At 49.9% G+C, this 12764-nt stretch overlaps 8 protein-coding genes across 8 annotated transcripts, besides 22 other annotated features; all 8 read right to left on the reverse strand.

The window, feature by feature from the left end:
- On the reverse strand, positions 1-686 carry Tc00.1047053506201.4 (hypothetical protein, conserved; the record flags this gene model as incomplete). Its single annotated transcript, XM_808300.1, has 1 exon — positions 1-686. A coding segment is annotated over one exon (686 nt), but the record flags the coding sequence as incomplete, so codon positions are not given.
- Positions 1-12764: part of a sequence feature (heterozygous, non-Esmeraldo-like haplotype) that runs on past the window's edge.
- Tc00.1047053506201.10 (hypothetical protein, conserved) lies at positions 1087-2181 on the reverse strand (the record flags this gene model as incomplete). Its single annotated transcript, XM_808281.1, has 1 exon — positions 1087-2181. The coding sequence occupies one exon, from the start codon at positions 2179-2181 to the stop codon at positions 1087-1089; it is 1095 nt and encodes a 364-aa protein (XP_813374.1).
- Positions 2204-2262: a sequence feature (T-rich).
- Positions 2510-2537: a microsatellite.
- Positions 2696-3364, reverse strand: Tc00.1047053506201.20 (60S ribosomal protein L13a, putative; the record flags this gene model as incomplete). Its single annotated transcript, XM_808282.1, has 1 exon — positions 2696-3364. The coding sequence occupies one exon, from the start codon at positions 3362-3364 to the stop codon at positions 2696-2698; it is 669 nt and encodes a 222-aa protein (XP_813375.1).
- Positions 3615-3634: a microsatellite.
- Positions 4220-4248: a sequence feature (AT_rich).
- Positions 4419-5411, reverse strand: Tc00.1047053506201.30 (serine/threonine-protein phosphatase PP1 beta; the record flags this gene model as incomplete). The annotated part of the gene is made up of 1 exon (XM_808283.1): positions 4419-5411. The coding sequence occupies one exon, from the start codon at positions 5409-5411 to the stop codon at positions 4419-4421; it is 993 nt and encodes a 330-aa protein (XP_813376.1).
- Positions 6022-6042: a microsatellite.
- Positions 6142-6810, reverse strand: Tc00.1047053506201.39 (25 kDa translation elongation factor 1-beta, putative; the record flags this gene model as incomplete). Its single annotated transcript, XM_808299.1, has 1 exon — positions 6142-6810. One exon carries the CDS (start codon positions 6808-6810, stop codon positions 6142-6144), a length of 669 nt encoding a protein of 222 aa, XP_813392.1.
- Positions 6870-6903: a sequence feature (AT_rich).
- Positions 7050-7361, reverse strand: Tc00.1047053506201.50 (hypothetical protein, conserved; the record flags this gene model as incomplete). The annotated part of the gene is made up of 1 exon (XM_808284.1): positions 7050-7361. One exon carries the CDS (start codon positions 7359-7361, stop codon positions 7050-7052), a length of 312 nt encoding a protein of 103 aa, XP_813377.1.
- Tc00.1047053506201.60 (uncharacterized protein) lies at positions 7740-8192 on the reverse strand (the record flags this gene model as incomplete). Its single annotated transcript, XM_808285.1, has 1 exon — positions 7740-8192. The coding sequence occupies one exon, from the start codon at positions 8190-8192 to the stop codon at positions 7740-7742; it is 453 nt and encodes a 150-aa protein (XP_813378.1).
- Positions 8839-8867: a sequence feature (AT_rich).
- Positions 8875-8899: a microsatellite.
- Positions 9157-9185: a microsatellite.
- Positions 9469-9547: a sequence feature (A-rich).
- Positions 9713-9739: a microsatellite.
- Positions 9850-9874: a microsatellite.
- Positions 10025-10090: a sequence feature (A-rich).
- Positions 10189-10237: a microsatellite.
- Positions 10337-10387: a microsatellite.
- Positions 10737-10760: a sequence feature (AT_rich).
- On the reverse strand, positions 11286-12179 carry Tc00.1047053506201.70 (serine/threonine-protein phosphatase PP1 alpha; the record flags this gene model as incomplete). The annotated part of the gene is made up of 1 exon (XM_808286.1): positions 11286-12179. One exon carries the CDS (start codon positions 12177-12179, stop codon positions 11286-11288), a length of 894 nt encoding a protein of 297 aa, XP_813379.1.
- Positions 12283-12308: a microsatellite.
- Positions 12454-12475: a microsatellite.
- Positions 12521-12552: a microsatellite.
- Positions 12553-12577: a microsatellite.
- Positions 12641-12690: a microsatellite.

Below are 12764 nucleotides of genomic sequence, written 5' to 3' on the forward strand. Positions count from 1 at the left end.
CTCATCATAAATGTAAGAGGCATCCTTAAGGGCTGCTTGTACTCTGCATCCTGTTGTCGTCCGTGAATTGAGGCTACGCAAATGCAGCGCCAAAACGCACGAACCAGGGAGAAGGCACTCATCACTTCCCAACCGAGGGATGGTACCTGCTGTAGGTGTTTTACGCAGTAAGAAGCTAAACGAATCAGGTCAGAAGTACTACAAAGGGCGTACGCACTGTCTACGACAAAGTCTGGGACGGCAAAGTCACCAACCTTCGTGTCATTGTTTTCCGTCACAGAACCGATCGTCGTAAGGTTTGCACGAGCAAAGTATACATCTAAGCAGAGCTTGTGTAGCTTAGCGACATGCGCCAGATGGGCATACTCACGGACACACTTTATACTTACCTCTTGCACACGTCGAGAAATCAACTCCGACACAAGTGCGTGAACTACCGTAGTTTGGGTAGGATCAAAGTTTGTTCGGCTAAAACGATACAACCGACGACCAAACTCTTCCTGTGACAAGAGTGACAATTCATGCGCCAAGTGCCGATAGGCCTCAGTATTGGTGTCAACTGACGGTTCCGCAACGGCTTGGCGAAGTGGGAAGAAAACCTTGTGTTTACTGTCATTATTGCTCGTGATGCCATGCAAAGAAGATGGCAAGGAATTTACCACCCGTGCGAGAATGCACCGTTGCATTATGCCTTCCTTTTAATTATCCTCACAGACATAAACCTCCCAGCCCGTGCTGATCATCCGCGTGATAGATTTTAGTGCACACGTGCGTTTTGCAGAAAAGAAAAAAAAATGAAATGTTTGAGTTTGAAGTTCGAGTGTGCGTTGGAGGCGAGAAAAAGAAAACTAAAGTCCGATGCAAACGGAGGCAAAAAAAAGTGGGCACAATCCAAAACATCCCGTACGACATCCTCGCATGTCCTCCCCCCTCCCCCCACGGTGTGGATAGGAGTGAAAGAGAGGAGCCACGCACGCACACACACTCACTCACAAGCAAAAGGGAAACGGGGCCAAACCAGTTGAAATTTGACACGACCTAAATTTGAATAAAATTCCCCCCGTTCTCCTTAATTACCTCAGTGTGTTATTGCTTAAGCCCCTGAAGGGCCGCAGAAATGTCAGCGAAGTTGAGTTTGATAGCCGGTTTCCCACCGCTCCGTGCTTCTTTTTGTTCCTCCTCCTTCTCAGATGTCACGGGGGCGTACGCGTCGAGGAGGTCCTGCACCGGCCCGTTGTGCCACAGCTGCCACTCTGCCGAATTCGGACTATTCTTCCGGCGTGCAATCCATTTGCCCCACGCACTCTCCGCGTCTTCCAAATCCTCCGCTCGACGTTCCGCAGGCACCGGATCAGCCGCATTCGGCAGACTGAAAACATGCTGGTGTAAAAACCGGCATTTCTCCTCGTCACCAAGGCACAAACCCATCAAAAAGCCAAGACATAAATCGTAAGGCGCACGACGAAACAAGCAAGTCTCACCGTGTATACAACGTCCCCACACGCGGCAACATGGATGGATCTCATCCTGCTGCCGGGCCAATGTTGGGCCTCTGTCAGTCGGCGCTACATCGCCACGTACAGAGGGAATTGTTTTCATTGCTATAGCGGGGAGATTTTGAATGTGTGTGGGCCGATCACCACCACCGAGGGTTGGGTTGGCGACGCGCTCGCCTGACGGCGCCACGGCCTCGGCGGGGCGGCTGGCGATGTCTTCAGACATCTCCATCACCTTCGAGGGCTTGTAATTTAGCCACGAAAGAAGGGATGGAAAAGGCACAACACGGCTTGGACGGTAAGAACGAGGTCGAATAATACGAATAAAGCACCGTGTGCAAAGCATCAATTGGTGCACCGCATCCACGGCGATGGTGTCCGAGATGATGTTGTCCCTTCGACATTTATGGCAGTAAAATGAAGCTCGCTCCTGTAGCTGCCAGAGCTTTGTGTTGGGGGCAGCCCTCGCATTTGCATCGGGCGGTAACTTCTTCTCTCGTGCGTTGAATGTGGCAAAGTTGTTAAACGTCAGACGCCTGGGGCCACGGCTGTTGTTTTCGCTCGCAGTTAACGACATGCCGCTGCTGTGAGGAGCGGGTGGGAGACGCTGTCGTTGGTACGGCGCGCCTCTATCCAACGTGGCATGCCGCTGCAAGGCGATTCCGTTGCGTGGCGCCCTACTCATCGCTTTAACACTGTATCCCTCCTTTTATTTTTCCTTTCGTTTTTCTTTTTTTTTGCAGTTGTTTTTTTTTGTTGTTTGTTTCCCCCTTTATTCGTGAGGACTTCGTCTTCACCAGGAATCCCTCCCGCCAATGCCTCTAAAGAGAATTCGGGCCTCACTCCGCGCTGCTCCACGGGAGTATCCCCACTTGTGTGTGTTTGTTTCAACGAGGGACAAAAAGGGGTTGGGGAAAACTCATGTATTCTGCGACCACGACCAGAAGAGCAGCACCAAGACGGCAATCGACAAACAGACGCGCACTCAAAAAATGAGACCACCACACACAAGAATATATATATATATATATATATATATATTGCAGGGGAGCCTTACGTATTTCCCAAAAAAACAAAACAAGAATAAAAACAAGGAGGGTACTGGTGCCATCGCCGGCAAAAATAAAAACGTCGGAAGATGCGAAAACGGGACGAAAAGAGGCCACAAGCATCCATCACAGGCACCGTCGCATTTTTCCCTACGCGTAGCCAAACTTCTTCAGCACCTCCAATTTATTCTTGGAGACCCTCGAGAGAGCCTCCTTGCGCGCAGACTTCCAGGCGGCGCGTAACTTCTCCGTCTTCTTGTGGTGGCGGGCTGCCTTCTCCACACGGGCTGTCTCAAGCTTCTTTACAACATCGCTGTATTTCCAGCCAACGTGCTTGCACATGTTCCCCAGCACCGTGTAGGGACGCTCACTACGGTAGCAGTAGTGTCGCTGCGCCTTGGGGATCACCACACGGCCACCGGTGCGCACAACGTTCGTGGGAATGCCCTCGTACGCGACCAGCTGGCGCAGCGCCTTCTGACCGCGCTTGGTGTAGCGGGGTAGCATTGAACGCACCGTGCGAAGAAAAATGTCGGAGGGGCTGCGGTGGTGGAAGGGCCCGAGTTTCGGGTTTGACAGCTTCCGCTTGCGAAGAAACTGTAGGTACTTGATCTTGTTGCGGATTTCCGTTCCTGCAATCTTCAGCTGCTCGCAACGCACCGCGGTAATCTTCTTGCCGAGCAGAAGCTGCTTTGCGACGATGGCGGCAGCGCGCCCCAGCACGTGGTCCTTGAGGTCCACGACGATAATCTCGGGGCGGTGCTTCTTGCAGCCCTTGCGGGAGCGTCGGTCAACGGCCTGGCGAGTAGGCAACACCATCTTCGCTGTTGCTGACGCGTGCGCCGGAGACACCTGCGTGGGGTGCAAAGGAAGAAAACAAAAGAAAAAGAGCAAAACCCACAACACCGGTGGGGACATGACGCATGCACAGAGAGAAATGAAGCTGGCGTAAGAGGGGAGAGACCACGGGGCATGAATACGAAAAAAAAAAAGGCGTACATGCACTCAAAGTAAATAGATAGATAAATAAACGCATGGAAGAAAAAGATAGGGAAGCAAAAAACAGAACATATATATATATATATATATGTTCTGAGAGAGAAAGACCGGCAGGACTTTGTGAATGCCTGGAAGAACACGCCGCTGAGTGAGACGCCGGGAGGAAAAAACACCGCCAGATACACACACAGTCACACAATTATCAATCCTCTACCTTCACTTTTCCCTTTTTTTACTCTTTTTATTTAATCCAAGTGCGTGTGCGCACGTTTTAAAACGCGAAACCGAGTCCCTTCACAGCCTGAAAGTGTCCGCAAGCACCCCCCTTTTCATTCCAAACTGCCGTCTGGAAATGAAACCCTCACAATTTCGTCTCGTCATGCCCACCAGCACACACACACACACAGCCCCCTCGAGCACACAGTCAGCACACAATTAAAAACATATGGCTGCATGTGTGCAAGAAATAAGTGCCCGCCTCACTCCGAAGATGGCGCTCTGAGCAGCATGCGTTTTTTTTTTTAATCCCTCTTTTTCTCTGTTTGTGCGTGCGTCCTCCCCGTGCATTTCATTTCGGCAATGAACCCCCCTTCTGTAGGGGATATTATGACTCATCTCCTCTTCCCGGTCATGTGAACCTATTCATGTATGTATATATACATGCCCCTTCTCCTCTTTTTTATTATTATTATTTTTTTTTTTTACGCACCTCCTGATTCCTCGTTCATTTGCATATCATCGCTGCTGATGCTGAATTTGTTCTATTTTCACCATTACACTCAACATTTACTTTATATTCTTATTATTGTTTCTTGTTTGTTTCTTTGTTGCCCTCCCCATTTCTGCTCTCCCTCCCCCTCACCCCACTTTCCCGTTAGTACTGCGGCTTGAAGACCTGGAAGCTACACTTGCAGTTCTCATCCATCATCAACATCGCCCCACTGTTCGTAAACTCGCCGCAGTAGTTCGATGCGCTAAATATCGTCACCAACCGCCTTTCCGCAAAAAAGGCGTAACCGTTATCGACCACCTGGTGGGCCCGCAGCACAACGTCAATTTTAAGGTTCTCGCAGGCCCGTCGCACGACGTCCTCGCCGAACGTGTAGCTGACGCCGCGCTGGCTCTGCATCCATCCGCAGCTATTCTCTTCGGGGTCTGACCATAAAATGTCGCAGGCTAAACCCGCGTCCGGCACCACCAGCGGACGGCGGATCTGGTTGATCTGATTGAGGTTTCGTAGCTCTGGGCTCAAGCCACCGTGCATGCAGAGCGCAATCTCCTCAATGAGTGCGGCGATGGGAAGACAGTTAAAGACGTCTGTGAACTCCTTGAAAAGCTTCACGGAGAATCGGCGCTTCACCTCGTCAAAAAAGCCATATATTCTACAGATGCTCTCGGACTCGTGGTTGCCACGGAGAACGTACATCTTGTCAGGGTGGAGAACCTTCAGACCGAGTAACACGCTGATCACCTCTGTGCCGTACTTGCCACGATCCACATAGTCGCCAAGGAACAGGTAGCGCGACGTGGGCGGCATTCCCCCGGCTCGGAATATCTCTACGAGATCGTTGATCTGGCCGTGGATGTCCCCACAGACGTTAACTGGGGCCTCAAGTCTCACCATCATCGGTTGCGACATCAGCACTGGCCGCACACGACGCAGAACGGTGCGGATAATATCCTCGTTTAGGAGCTTCTGTGCACCCCGCCAGTCCTGCAGGACGGACGTCACTAATTGCCGGATGGCGGACTTCTCCTCCTCCTCAATGGACGTCTCAAGCCGCGGAACCGGGGCCGCCTCCCGCCGCTCCAGCGTCTTCTCCGCAGACTGAGAGCGACTGCGCTTGCGGGTAACCACGGCGGACATTACACGCGGATGGACCTTTTCGTTAGTTTATGCTCAAAGTGAGGCGCTACCGTCTCTGCCCGCAGGATGCCGCACACCCGCGTCTGTTGTTGGGGAAAAAATTAAAAAGTGTCAGCCCGGCAACCACCCACAAAGAAAAAAACACCTTCCGAATTTCAACAAGAAAACGACAACAAAAAAAAAGAAAAACGCTGGGATAAAAACGCCGCCACCCACGCGCACCACACTCACGCCAGCGAAGGGTGTGCAACGACCCGACCGAGCGCCAAGCAAACAAAAAACAAACCGCAGCTCACGCCTCACCTCCCTCACGCCGAAAGGCACCGAGTCTTGCTACTCTACGCCTAGAAACCTACACTATTGTCCCGCCCCACCCCCACCACCACAGCAGTAAAGGGACGGCCAAAAAAGACGCAGAGGGAGAAAAAAAGAAAACCGTGCACAGGAATAAAACCTTTTCCCCCAAGCACAGCGCCCAGCCGCACAAGACAAAAAAAAGCAAAAAAAAAAAAAAAGCTGCATTCTTCTCCCCTCCCTCCCCAGAGACGCACATATTTCCTTCCCTCTCAAATCTGGTGGTTTCGTGACCAATTGTTTTTGCCCCAATAACAAAAAAAAAAAAAAAAAAAAAGAGCACGACATCGATCCCGCAGAACGTCTCGACTCTGCTCTTTTACTTTATTTCATTTTCATTTCATTTATTTATTTCGATTCCCGAAAACAGTGAGGCTCAGATCTTATTCCAGGCGACAATGTCCATGGACTGCACTTCGTCCTCAAACGACATGATCAATTCCTCCAAATCATCACTGGAGACCTTGTCGTCCTCAATGACGATAAGCTGCTGCAGCTTCTTCACGCCGAATGCCACAGGCACCAGCTTGTGGTCGCCCCACAGCAGGCCGTCGCGCTTAACGGCGTGCAGCTTATCTGCCAGCGCCTGCAAATCCACGGTGTCGTCCCACGGCTTGACGTCGAACAGGATGGAGGATTTGGCGATAACCTCCTTCTTTGCCTTCTTGGCGTCAGCGTCCTTCTTCTTCTTGGCCTCAAGAGCAGCTGTCTCCTCCTCCGTCGCTTCCCCGAAGAGGTCAATGTCTTCGTCTTCATCGGCCTGCTTGGCGGGGGCAGACGCCGCCTTCTTTGGTGCCTGCTTTGCGGGAGCGGAAGCCGAAGTGGTAGCTGTTACCTTCACAGGGGCCCCCCACGCCTTGCGCTCCGCCTCCGTGAAGGAGGCCATATGCTTCACCCAACGGTACAAGGATGTGTTTTCGGCGCCCAGCAAGTCGTTGAACAGCTTCACGTCCTCTTGGGAAGGCTTTGTGCCGCCCAAAAAAAGCTTGCCCTTCAGCTTGCCCTCCAGCTCACCGCTCCTCTTGTTGACGTCCTTAACAGACATTGGCTTTTTTTTCTGTTACCTTATAGGATAGTTCTTAGCTTGCTGGAAAAAGAATGGGCAAAAATTATATATAGATTTATTTATTTATTTAAAGAAAAGAAGGCACCAGCACAATGTATACTCAGCGCAGCAAGCTGAAGAAGCATGCATGTAACAGATAAATAAATACTGAAACTGCCAACAGGACCAGAAACGCTGAAGAGACGTAGTGCCGACACCATATCCTACAAGCCGCCACCCTACGCATTGTGGCGTGCAATGACAGGGAATGCGTCCATCGTCCTCAAAATAAGTTTGACCTGTTCCAACAGTGCTCCTACTGCCGCGCGTAGTGAACGTTCCTGTGACGCCTCTATTTTGACGTAGACTGTAGACCGTGTGCTATCATCCGCCCAAAGCTGAACCTCCCTTGACGTCCCGGGCACGGGCGGCTCCACGCGCAGCACCTGTATCATGATTTGCGCGGGTTCCGCAGCTCGAAGAGGCAATCGCAGAACACACTCCAGCGTGTCCTGATCTTTTTCCTCAACACGAACCTTCGCGGGCTGCATCCGTCCTTTTGCCCTTCCCTCCTCCTCTTGCTGTTTTGACTTGTTTCCCACAGAGGTTGCCCTTCCACCGACGTAAACAAGCCCTCCCCTAACCACTACGCATCCCGTTTGTCTCAACACAAAACAAGAAAAAAAAAAGTCTATTTATTTCACAACTTAGACGTCCTCTTTTTGCTGCAATAACGTCACCGCCCCCACCGCCAAGCACCCCGCCGGTCCAAAAGGGGGTGTGCACGATGAAAACACGTCCATTCAGGCAAAAAAAAAAAAAACGCCGCACGCCATGCAATAAGCATCAGCCATAGAATGGGAGTATCATGGCAGAAAGAGAAAGATGATGATGAGGGAAGAGGAGGCAACAAAATGAGCAACAAGGTACTAACATCCACTCAAAGAGTCCATCCCATCAACAGCCGTACGCAGTGCGGCAATAAGCGCGTCAAGACTCTCAGCATCCAGCTCCATCGTCAAACGGTCATTGGGAAGCAGCATGCGTTCGGCTGGCTGCCCTTCCCCGCCACCTTGCACCTCGGAGGAGGCTGTGGCGAGAAGCCGCAGACGTCCTCCTGATACGGGCGACACCAGCAGAGAAATCGAAGCGACCTCGCTGGGAGGCGCCACGCGAGCCACATCCATAGCAAGCTGCAGCAACGGCATGCCTCCACCGCTGTTGCGGGGGTTCGTATCCGCCCCATCTGCTCCCCCCTCCATGCTTACTGTACGAGCCGTCGCGCGGTTCATGGCGGCGGTCGAAAGGCGGTCAGTGGCCAGCACATACGACGCAGTCCAGTCAAAATCAAGAAGAACCGCCTCAGGGGAGACGCCCATCATTCGCCGCCCGCCCCAACGACTGTAAAAAAAAAGACAAATGAAGGCAATATAAAAGACTTTTCCTGCTTCTTTTTAGTGCCTGCACCACCACCACCCCTGCAGTGTTCACGTATGGATTCCACGCAATTTTGTGGGTGACGCGGCCACGTGTCAGAGAAGAACTCCTCCCACCACCCCAATTCCCTTTTTTGTGTGTGTGCTTGCAGGACCCTGAAAAAAAATTTATTCCGCCTCCTCCTGGATATTTGTCCCTTTCTTTGGCGTCCGGCCACACACCCAACACACAGCCGCTGCCGCACAAAAGAGAATGAAAGAGAAAGAGAAGGCAATGCATGATGTCACTTGCCAATTTACCCAGACAAAACACCACATCACGCGCAACACAAACATTCGTGCGTACACGACGACATTTTATAATTTGTCTGTTTGTTTTTCTTAAATGTTGCCTTGTGAATCCTCACTTTTGTGGAGAAAACAATTGTTATGTGAAGACCCCACCAGACGTCAAACGCAAGTGCAAAATCACGAGGGTAAGAGTGGGGTGCGTTGGGGGTCAAAACAAAAAAAAAAAGGGTGGTGTTAGGGGAAAGGAGAGGGGGGAAGGGAAAGGGATGAGAAACCACACTGAAAAGCAAAGCACATAAACATATATAAATATATGAATAAATATATAAACAACAGTAAAAAAAAGAAAAAGAAAAAAAAAAGACAAGAGGAATAACAGTGAGAGAAGAAAATACATCAATAACTCTTGTTTGTTTGTTTTTTATTGTTGTTGTTTTTTAACCTCCTCTTCATCTCGCCATCCATCCATCTCTCACTCCGTGTGCGGCTTGTGTTGTTGAGCCGTCCTGCTGCCCATCCCCACCGCCCCACGACCCCACTCGCTTGCTGGCCCACACACCTCCGGAAGCATGCGCAATGGACACTCGCCGTGCACGGTGAATTGTGCAGCGGCACTTAGACACACACACACACACACACACACACACAAACGCGCCTGTTACACGTGTTCATACATCGCGGTTTGTACTCATGCCACACCACCGCCGCCACACCAACGACATGAATAAAGAGAGAAAAGTGCGGCACACACACACAAAAAAAAGCAAAACCAACAAAAAAAGAGTCAAGGAGCGAATTTCCGTGCAGGGAAGCCCCGGGCGGGTAGGGGGGGAGAAGGGGCAGCAGGCGTAGACACCACCACCACCATCCCCCACGAGGATCCCTCACAGCCGCGAAGCAAAACGGCACCGGAAAAACACGCCACCATATCAAAAGAAACATAAAACATATCAAATCAATAAGAAAGCAAATAAAGCAGGAAACGATGAAAAAAAAAAAAAAAAAAAGAACTAACGAATATTCCAGCGGCAGCGGGGAAAGCGGGGGGGAGAGGGGAGGGATCACTTTTTGAAGCAGCGGTGGCGCCGTACAAACCACAACTGCTTTGAAGCAAGCACCCTTTCCTCCCCACCCCTCCTATCCGCAGCATCTCTGCAATACATACATACATAAATATAGATAGATAGGTAGGTAGGTAGATAATAAATGCATATATGTAAATTTATAAACAATTATTTGCCCGCCACCCTTTCCTTTTTCCCTTCATTACACACATCATACGTCAATGTATATTTGTGCCTTTTCCCTCCTCTTTCTTCTTTTTTTTTTTTTTTTTTCGTTTGACACCCTCCCTCTTTCCTTCCCCACACCCCCCGCTCGCGTCGTCCTCTCGCTGCATCACATTTCCTTCGTAACTTTTGCAACACCAGCCACGCCCCAATTACCCGTGACTGTAAGAGAAAGGGAGCCCCAATGGTGAAAGACACAAACAAACAAAAAAAAAAAAAATGAAGGAACAAAAACAAAATGAATAAAGAGAAAAGAAAAAAAAAGGACAGCAGGAAAAATAAAACAAAACTAAGGGTGTAAGAATCCTCCTCTTAAAGGCTCGGCAACACATGCACCTCCCAGACGTATTCGTATAGTTACATGTATACATATGTGCGTGTGTGTGTTTGTTTGTGTTTCTTTTTGTGTGTTTCTGGCTATTGCCAGTTCTTGCACACTCTCCCTGCGCTGCACAATATATAAATCAGCAGCGACCAGCCACGCAAGCACAGCGTTTGGCATGCGCCGTCTTCTTTTCTTTTCTTTTTTTTTTTCCTTTTTTTTTTGTTTTGTTTTTTTTTATTGTACATTAAACCATGGGGGCAAAAAGTCGCGGGATGACGCAGAAGTGATCGAGCAAGAAAAAAAAAAAGAAAAATCAAAGAGCACACACTCACGCGCCAAAAAAAAAAAGAAAAAAAAAAGCAGCTAAAATGTGAAATAAAAACGTGCAGACTTGCCCCGCCACATTCACTCGGCCACAGTTCCCTACAGTCAAACCTCAACCTCCCCCACCCTCCTCTCCCACCCCCTAACCCCCCAACAAAAAAGAGGAAAAAAAAAAAAAAACAGACGTTCTACTCCTCCCTCCTCCACACAAATGCACCGGTCAAAAAAAACTCCAAACACAAACGACGCCTACACACACACAATAAAAAAAAAAATTTTTTTTAAGGCATCCCCGCCACGCCCTCACAACGCCTTCGCAAGGCGGTTGATAAAAACAAGTGAAAGGCAGTTGGCACGGGGGACCGTCGGCGCAGCAGCCGCACGCCTTTCTACAAGCCAGTGTAGTAACGAGGGAAAGCGGGGGAAGAGTAATGACAAGAGAAGGTTCCACCCGCAGTATCTTTGCTCCTCTTACTCCCCCGCCGCCGCCACACAAGTGCGACGCAGCCACGGGGCACCCTAAATCGCGTAAAACTGACACGGCGGCCATACACACTCGTAACTCAAAGCCAATGCCAACACGGACCACACACCCACGAACCGTCAATTTCCAAAAAGAAAAGCAAAACGAGGAACGAGGGCGGAATCCAAGTAGACAAAAGACTTTTAATCTCCATGGCCACTGCAACTGCCGCGCCAGTGGTGAATGCACAAACCTCCCCCGACACATTGACTACAAAAACTACTCCGTAACAAAAAAAAAAACATAATGACATAAAATTCAACAAAATATGATACCTTTGTAAAAAGCTAACTGTTTGCCGGAACAATGAGGAATGAGCACTGCAGCTTTTCATCTACATTCATCACGGCCGCGTCATTGTCGAACTCGCCGCAGTAATTCGGAGCCGAAAAAATCGTCACTAGCTGCCGGTTGGCAAAGAACCCGTACCCACGCTCCATCACCTGGTGCGCACGCACCACCAGGTCCATGTCCACCATGTCTAGGAAGTCGCTCACAATGTCCTCGCCGAACAGGTAGCTCACGCCCCGGTCGCTCTCCAGGAAGCCCCTCACCTCGTCCTCAGGGTCAGCCCAGAGAAGGTCGCACAGGATGCCCTTGTCCGGCACATCACACGGACGCTCTATTTCGTTCACGGTGGCAAGCGAGGTCATGTCAGGACTCAGTCCGCCGTGCATGCAGATGATCTTCTCGCTCACAACGCAGCACACGGGCATCGTGTTGAACACATCCGTGAAGGCCTTGAACAGCTTGATGTTGTACCGGCGCTTCACGTCGTCGAAGAAGCCGTACATCTTGTTGATGCTGGCGCATTCGTGGTTGCCGCGCAGCAAAAAGAAGTTTTCCGGGTACACAATCTTGTAGCAGTACAGGAGGGTGATGGTCTCCACGCTGTGCTTGCCGCGATCCACATAGTCGCCAAGGAACAGGTAGTTCGAGTACGGCGGAAACCCACACTTCTCAAATATGCGCATCAGGTCGTAGTACTGCCCGTGGGTGTCGCCGCAGATGCGCACCGGAGCCCTGATTTCCAGCAGCATTGGCTGCGACATAAACACGTCGCGGACAGAATTAAGAACGCTGCGTATGTCCTCCTCACGGATGAGGATCTGCCGCTGCGTGTTGCTTCCCTTCACCGTAAGCAACCTCTCAATGAGGTTATGCACTACGTTTGATGTCATCAATCTACTAACTCAGTATATACAAATATTTGCGGGCCCGCAGGATGTCTCTATTTTTCTCTTCACAGCCCTTCTTCTGGCGTGGAAGCACCGACAACTTTGCAAAAAAAAAAAAAAAAAAAAAAAAAAGGCAGCCGGCCAAGGGAGGACTGAATAAAAAGAGCAAAATAATAATAATAGTAATTCATGTTGCAGGGAAAAGCAGGCATCAGATGTCACGTGTTGGTACATCCGCCAAAGGGGAGGGGGGGGGGGGGGAAACACATGTAAGAACAAAATAAAAATAAAAATAAAAAACAAAGACTAAACGTCGGATGCGTAAGGCAAGAGGCATCATGCACCACACACACAAACAAATACACACACACACACAAAAAAAAAAAAAAAAAAAAAAAAAAGACGGATCTCGGGACAAAACGGAAAACAGGTGCGCAATCAAAACTTAAAATAAAATAAACCGCTTTTTTTTTTTTTTTTTTTTTTTTGTCTTTTCGTTTTGTTTATGTTTTTTAATTGACCCCTTCCCCTTCCCTCCCATCCCGGGAAAAATGGCACGCACAAAACACACACCCAAACCGCTCGAGA

This window comes from Trypanosoma cruzi, genomic scaffold (assembly GCF_000209065.1).
Source record: "Trypanosoma cruzi strain CL Brener 1047053516317 genomic scaffold, whole genome shotgun sequence".
Taxonomy (NCBI): Eukaryota; Euglenozoa; class Kinetoplastea; order Trypanosomatida; family Trypanosomatidae; genus Trypanosoma; species Trypanosoma cruzi.